This window comes from Panthera leo, chromosome D1 (genome assembly GCF_018350215.1).
Source record: "Panthera leo isolate Ple1 chromosome D1, P.leo_Ple1_pat1.1, whole genome shotgun sequence".
In the NCBI taxonomy this organism is placed as follows: domain Eukaryota; kingdom Metazoa; phylum Chordata; class Mammalia; order Carnivora; family Felidae; genus Panthera; species Panthera leo.
The window spans coordinates 43,047,438-43,055,540 of NC_056688.1; the positions used below are offsets into that span (position 1 = coordinate 43,047,438).

General features: G+C 37.6%; 1 protein-coding gene across 1 annotated transcript in view; it reads left to right on the forward strand.

Moving 5' to 3' along the window:
* Window positions 1–7,481, forward strand: part of LOC122201176 (tripartite motif-containing protein 51-like) — a 56,700-nt gene extending 49,219 nt beyond the window's left edge. Inside the window, exons 3-6 of the mRNA XM_042907117.1 lie at window positions 1,943–2,120; window positions 5,815–6,045; window positions 6,512–6,534; window positions 7,412–7,481. Of these exons, the coding sequence (XP_042763051.1) occupies window positions 1,983–2,120; window positions 5,815–6,045; window positions 6,512–6,534; window positions 7,412–7,481 (462 nt within the window). The 5' untranslated portion in view covers window positions 1,943–1,982. The remainder of the gene's footprint in view (window positions 1–1,942; window positions 2,121–5,814; window positions 6,046–6,511; window positions 6,535–7,411) is intronic.
* Window positions 7,482–8,103: the final 622 nt, after the last annotated feature.

Sequence of the window (8,103 nt, forward strand, 5' to 3'; positions counted from 1 at the left end):
CCATAGGTTCATCTGTTTTGTTTCCTAAATTCCACTATCATGATATCTTATAATAGATTACTGTCAGTACAGTTCAGAGATGAGTAAATGTTTCTTGATTTAGTGTTCATCTTGGACACCAAAATGTAGGGTTTTTTTTTCTTTCATTTTCTGTCAGTAAGATCTATATTTGAGTATGGGATCAATCATTTATTCAATGTGTGACTTTTAGACAAGTAACTTATTTTACTCATGCTATGTCCAACTTCCTCATAAAGTGTTGGTAAAAATAGAAAATAAGTTACTATTGTTAAGAAGACTAAAACAGGCAATCCAGGTAAGAGGAGTCATGTCCAGAATTAGAAAACAGTATTAGCTTCTACTATTATCACTTTAATATTATCATTAATGTTATCCATCTAGAAATGATTATATTAGAATGGATTCTTGGCCAGTTTCTAGGCCATTCTACACAGGGCAAATTTAAACTTTCAACTTTCTTCCTGTCCCTCAAACCATCTCCTCAAGATGGGGGGGTTTGAGGGAAGGCTTTATGTTCCATGTCACTGAAACTTGTGTGTTCATCAAGTAGAAAGCCATAAATCCCTTCCCACAAACTGTTATTCATAAATATATCTGTAGGCATCACTGTCTCATTGCTACCTATTTTTCAAAGAGGTATTGTAAAGCTTGTTTTATAACTGTTCAGTAAAGTAATAACTCCCCTCATGTCTATTTTGGACCCACAATAAGCTTTCAACCTTCCATATATACAGCCCCTCTCATTCAAATTCTTCCAGATGGGAAAGATAACAGCAACCATATAATTGAATATTTAGTCACAATTTATGGTAACTAAAATTACATACTTTTAAAAATTTCAATAAATGATTTAATATATTAGTTGGTAATAAAGTGAGGAACTTATTAACAAACAATCTTTGGGTGAGTACTGCTTTAGCCAATGGTTTTCATATCCATTTATAATTCTTTCCAGAAGAGGTGATTAATTATGATGACTGTAAAGTTATTTTTCTATTTCCTTAATTTTTCTTACATGCATTGATGGTCGATCCTAGAGTTACTTACTTTCATGCCCTGATGACACTGTCACACACCCAGGTCTTCCATTTCTCTGTCATCCTCATGGTGTATGCTTTGGTCTCTAGGCACGTGCACACTGTGGTCACAAAATGACAGTCTCATGCATCACATTCAAACACCATCCAGAGGAACATGAAACAGTTGACTCTTCCTAATGTTTCTTCTCAGGAGCCAATAAACATTTTACAAAATCCTTCTAATAGCATTTCCTTCAAATCTCATCAGCTAAACAGAGTCAAGTGGCCTATAATGAATCCCTGGCAAAGGGATAAGGATGATTGCATTAGGTGAAATCTGACCCACTCTCTGTGGCTGGTGATTGGATGTGTACTACATTCTCAGGTCCATTTAGAAAAGAGGACATGAATAAACAAAACTGAAATTGTACAAGGGAGTTGAAACTCTGGTAGGAAGGCCGTGTTTGACAAATCAATAAGTTACATCATGAGGACTCTGTTCCTCATCATCTGGTATATGTAATACATAGCATGTCCTGCTGTATATACTAGGATATTCATACATACACAAAGAAAATAATTCTTATGCCTCTTGGGATTTTTAAAAGTTTTGAATATGCACTTCTTTCAAAGCCCATGACAAACTAATTTTCTCTTTCTTTTCTCTCTTAATAAATATGGATTCCAACATCTTCCAGAATTAATTCACTTTGCTCCATATGTGTGAAGTACTTCATAGACCCAGTCACTATAGACTGTGGGCACAGCTTTTGTATGCCTTATCTTTCTATCTTCCAGGAGGAAGCCTATCATCCTCCTTACTACCCTGTGTTCAGGGAAACATCCCATCAAATGAACTCTAAAACCAACATTGTTTTGAATACTCATGTATTCCTTGTCAGATGGGCAAGACCTTACCATTTACCGAGCTCTGCAAAACAGATGTGTGAGATACACATGAAAACAAAGAACTTCTTCTGTGAGGTTATGAAGGACTTGCTCTGTTTGCTGTGCTGTAAGTTGAAGGAACGTGAGGCCCACAGACATTGTTGCACTGACTGGACTGCTGAGGAATACCGGGTAAGTAATGGCTAAGAGTCTGGGGGATCTGATATTTGAGAGGCTAGGAAATAAAGATAATTTTTATTTGTGCATCATACTGAACAGAAACTGTGACAATTCAATGTAAGACCAAGGTGGACAAATATGTTAGTTTCAGGAATGATTATTGTCCATGATAACCATGATTGTACAAAGCCTCAACTAATGGAGTCGACTTAGAAACACTGTCTCTTCGTTAAAATAATAAGATATTAGGAGATAATAACTAGGAACAGGATAGTTAAAATCTGAGACAGTTTTCAATTAATTAAAATTGTATTAATGACATAAAGTTTGAGGGCCAGTTTCCTCCATGGTGAGACACCCTTTCCAACTGTAGCTTTATTCTGTGGTTATAAAAGTCCTCCATATTTGACATTGGGCTTAGCAATGAAAGGTACTGGCACTTTACCCTCTCAGTAATCATGTATCTTGCATTCCCTGCCCCTCTCCATCTGTTAGGAGATGAAAATTTCAATAACAGCTTTTCTTATGCTCACATTCATGGTCCTTTTGTAGCAAAAGCTCCTGTAAGAAATGAGGTCTGTGTGGGAAAAGACACAAGAAAATTGGAGAAATCAAAAAAAAGAAAACAGGAACTTCAGAACAGGGGACATAAGTAAGGGATTCCTTTTAGTACCTGCTTTTAACACAGTGATTATACAATAAAAATTTGAGCTAAAATCATAATGTTAATAGTCTTCCATGAGTGGGTAATCAATAGCAAACCAGTTCCACCTAACCACGTACAGGGAAGTATGTCATTTTGTTAGTTTCTTCCTAAAATCAAAACATCCAGCTAAAAGATTTTATTTCCTGCATAACACCATAACACATCAACAGGTATAGGAAAATCACTATCATCATGAGAGACAGTAATTGGTACATGAGATAAATATGGGGTTTCTTAAAAGTAAAAAAAAAAAAAATCTTTGTCTAGAAGATATTATCTGATTATTCCAATGATTGGACAATTTGAAATTGTAAATTCATGAGGATATCAAGAAGATAAATATGTGAAGGTTGAAGCCTAGAACTAGAAGAATCCTGAAGATGTTGAGGTCCTATAAAGTTCATATTGGTTAACAAATAAGAGATGCAGTGTTGAGAGATGGCTGGAAATGTAACATTGGTTACTTCAAAATGTGACCTAATGAATGAGAGAGGAAGGTAGATTTATCATTTGTGGATTCAAAAATATGGATCAAACTCTACTAATAGGAGACGTGAAACAAAGTTTATCCATATTTCTGAGGAAGTAAAGATTTCCTAATGGAAATATAAACAAACACTGTTAAAGAACCTTGAAGGAATCAAAATGGAGCTGTATGAATGACAAGGTGATATAACAAAATTATCTTCATTACTTAAAGGTATCCTTAAGGATATTTTTTCTTTGAAATATTCAGTGCCTACTGTATCTCAGTAACTGTTCCAGGCCAATATAGAAATAGACAAAAGCAACAGATTTCTTTGCACTCAAGGAGCTCATGAGGCAGTTGGGAAAGGTATTTAACAAGTCAAAATAGAAAACTTAGAGTATGAATCATCATGATAAGTGTTTTTAAGAAAAATACAGTAGTAAAATAAATAAGGAAAGTAGCTTTGACAAAATTGAATTTTCAATATGACGATCAGAAAAGACAATGTGGAAGGTCACTTTGGCCAGACACCTGCATGAGGTCAGAAATCAAGGTATATGATTATTCAGGGAAATAGCTTTTAGGAAGAGGTAATTATACACATCTCAAACTAAACTTAGGTTTTCCCCACACGTGCTTGTACTTCTCCATTGTGCAGACAATCAAGGAAAGTGAGTGATAGTAGAGATATTTGAAGTCAGATCTAAAAATCAAGTGTGACCTATTTATGAGAAGCATAGTTGAAGTAAGCATGTTAAGTGGATGGACTGCATGTAGAATGAATAAAAACTCATTTAAAATACAGAAGGTCAATATGATTGGTGTAATGAGAAGGATACAAGTGAAACACAGAAAAAGGCACAGATAATTAGGTACCATTTTGTTGAAGGTTCATCTAATATATGTTTAGAAGTTGAAGCATATTGAATACAATTAAAAGCTTCTAAAGGGGTTTAGGCAAAGAAGAGGTATTATCGCAATTCTTTTCTAGAAAGCTCATTTAGATTGCAGGGTGAAGACAATACTGACTGGAAGACCTCAAAATGAACATCAAGAAAGCAAATATGAGACTGTTCAGGAATCCTGAAAGGAAAGATCAGGAATGAGTTGACCACAGATAACAGGAAGTAGAGGGATTCAAGGGATAGCCTTTATGGTAGAGAAATGCCAGAAAATGTGATGTGAGTGTGGAATGTTAAATGGGTAAAATTTAAAAATGAGACAGGTTTTGATTTGAAATGGGAACATCACCAAGGTTAGAAATGGAGGAGGTATGGCTGGTTTGGGTTAAGATAATGTTAGTTTGAGAAATGTGCCACTGTAAGTTCCTGTGAGATATCCTAGAAGAAATGTGCAGTAGGCAGTTGGATGCGTAAGGTTGGAGTCTGTGAAAGATTGGGATGGGACAGGGGCATTTCACAATTGTTGAAAAATTTTAGGCATTGGAGCAGAGGGTTTTCACATGGGAATTTTTGGAAGGAAAATTAAAAAGTTTTCACATGGAAAGATAACTTGGGAAATCCCTGTATTAGTAACTCCAGCTGGGAAAGAGTAGCTGGAGAAGGCAAATTGTTAGAAAGAAACCAGGAGACAGGGATTTCCTTGAAGCCCAGGGTATGCAGGGTTTATAGCAAGAAGGACTGATGAAATATAAAGAACTTTGTAACATGCATGTAACAACTCATGTGGATTCAGCAAAGAAGGTTCTGGGGAGATAAAGAGCAATCTCATTAAAACAGGAATAAAAGAGAGATTTCACTGATTGGAAGAATGATTGAGAGTTCCATAAACAAGTCCAGTGAATGTATACCTGTGAACAAGAAGTAGGCTTTTTTGGAGTAACAATGACACCACAAAAGCCAAGACATCGGGTCAACCGAGTACGTTTGTTTTAATTTCAAAACTATGTGCATGAACAAACCACGTTTAAATGTTGGGAGGACAATAGGGAAAGATAAAGTGAAAAAAAGTGAGAAGAGAGGAATTAATACTGGAAGGTGGTTGTCTGTTGACCAATGTCTCTAAGGACATGTGGAAGTCAGCTAAGAAAGGGGGTGTAGAGCCTTGGGCAGGATGAGTTAAGCTGCACTCATACACACAAGGTTCTGGTCTGCTTGCAGTTTGTGGATATGGAAGCAAACATTTTAGAAAGGTCTTATCTTATTCTAGGAAGTAATGTTTGCTATTATTTTCAGAAAGCGAGTTAGTCTGTAGCTAAAATATCTGGGCATACAAGAGATGAAATGGATTTAGTAATGAGGATTCTTAGCATATTAGGCAGGACAATTATTAAGTCACAAGTACCTATTATTAAGAAAACATAGATATTTGGGGGAAGGAGTTAGAGTCAAGTTTTCACTTCTAGTGCCAAAAAATAACCAAATGAGCAGAAAAGGGGATCAGAGGGCAGAAAGATGTCCCTAAATTTCTGTTTTCAAGAAAGCACCAAATTGCTAAATGTCAGAGGAGAAACAGTAGATGATAAGACAGGGAGAGCCTGCTCTGTGATCTAAACAACCCACTCACCGCAGGGTTATGTGTCTCTGCGGAGGGAGATGATCCGTGCTGAATATCGGAAGGTGTACCACTTGCTTTACGAGGAAGAGAGACGTTATTTAGAGAGAATGGAGAAAGAAAGCAACGAGATTTTACAACAACTCAGAGCAAGTGAGGACAGCATGGACCAAAAGGGAAAAGTCCCAAGAGGAATGTATGAGGACCTCAAGAAAACGTGTCATGAACCAGACGTGGAGCTGCTCCAGGTAAGGACTGAGGAGAGTCACGGGGCTGCCTGGAGAACGTCCACAATCTCTTCGTCTACCGTCACGCGTTGGCAGTGATGCTTTGTGATGCTGTGGGAGGGGTTTTACCTGTCTCGGTGATGCAGAAGTCCAAAGGGTATTCTTGCCATACATAAGAACCCAAGTCTGAAAAAGCAGGTTAAAAACAATCCTAGAGAATACCTCCTTCTCAAGTTGTCATATACATTCACTTACTGATGGACAGCCCCGAGAAGCTTGTTTGAAGACTCTGGATTTGTATGTGGACCTGGCAAAAATGAGAAATTTCAGAATCTATACAGTTCATTTTCTCTTTCTGTTTCCGTGTACATGATACAATTTGCTGGAATTGGGGCTTACCCACTCTTGGGAATAAGTAATGAGGTCTCTACTGCGAATCTTGCGGCATATACTGAGTTGTTTTTTTTTTTTTCTGTTTCTCTTGCAGCATTTTGAAAACACTTTAAAAAGGTAAGTTTACGCCTATATTAAAAGTTTGAGAATTGTTTAAGAGTAATCAGGCTATTGGTGCTGAAATAGGAGCATAATTTATTATGATAATAGAACCCATTTTATAATATATTTATTTTTCCATGTCTCATAAGGTAGAGACGCGTTTGTCATTTTGTGTAAGGTGGAGCTGGACAGGGCTCTGTGGAAGCCCGTGCGGCTGGCAGTTCTGTGCACAAGCTGCGTGTAGACAAAGCGCCATTTGCGATTTTAATGCTTAGAAACGTAAGAACACATTGAGGATGTGGCCCAAAGCTGTGACAGGCTTATGTGGGAGAAATAGGTGTTTCCGAGAAGCATAAAGTGGGAGAAGGGAGAGAAAGCCACGGGGCGGGCGGGGGGAGGACCATGTAGGGTTTGGGCTCCCACGTAGCACGTGGCTGACTCCAGCTTCACGTGGAAAGGCTGTCTGTGGCACTTACGGAAGCTGGGACCTGGGAGCAGAATCTCTGCCCGGGCTAAGCTCCTCACCCCCTTGCTGTGCTTATATGGACACAGCATCTCGGTGGTGACCAGTGTGGATTAAAAATCAAAGTGCCCTTCTGTAATGTCCTCAGTTTCGAGCCATTTTGCAGAACCCCTGCTTGGCTGTGAAGAACCAGATCCTGAAATATTATGCCAGGATCAAAGTGTTAGGAGGTAGAATTGGGTTTAGTTTGCTCTTCATAAAATAAATGGATATTTGTTAAGTTTCCTAGTTTGTGGAGTTACATTCATAACTATTTACGATGCTAACTATGAGAATTTTAATGAAGCATCTTCACTGGGACGTAGATTAAATATCACCATTGTCATGAAAATGAACTCAGAAAGAGTAACTGACTGTTCTTTTTTGCAGGAGTGAGTGCAGCTGCACATGCCCCAACCTGTGGATCCACGGCTCAGTTCATGGCCCATCACGGGGCTGATAGACTCAACCATTTTCTTGGTAATAGACTGCCCTTTGGTGGGATAGCCGTACGTTCTCCTCAGCTAGTGTCTATGGGTTATGTTGCTCCATTGTACAATTGATGATTTCATATCTGGGCATTTTGTAACCCAATTTGCCTTTGTGGAAAAATGATATATGTGGACCAACAAATAATATCTGGAGAAAAACCCAGTATGATAGTTTATGATAAGCTACCTGGAAGTAAGCAATAGGAAAAGATAGTTGATGTGTGCATCATGCTGAGATTTGGTGTTAACTGTATGAAACATGTAAATCTCCACGAACATTCAGTATATTCCAGGTTTCGGGTTATGTGGTGATTACTGGCTGTGAGATGAGCAGAGAGTTTTGTTTTCTAGAATGTTTCACAATAAAGGCGCTTTACACGGTACATCCTTTATTCACATAATACAAAAATACTTTGTATAAATCAATAGTGTTAAGAACAGAAAATGAATACTTCTACACAACCCCACAAAGTAAGCTAACCACTTATTGCATAATTTTCTTCTCAAAAATTACATTTGCTGAAAATTCTCACAAACATTCTACTTGTAAAAGACATGGATTTTTCTTTCCGGTTATTTTATCTTGATATA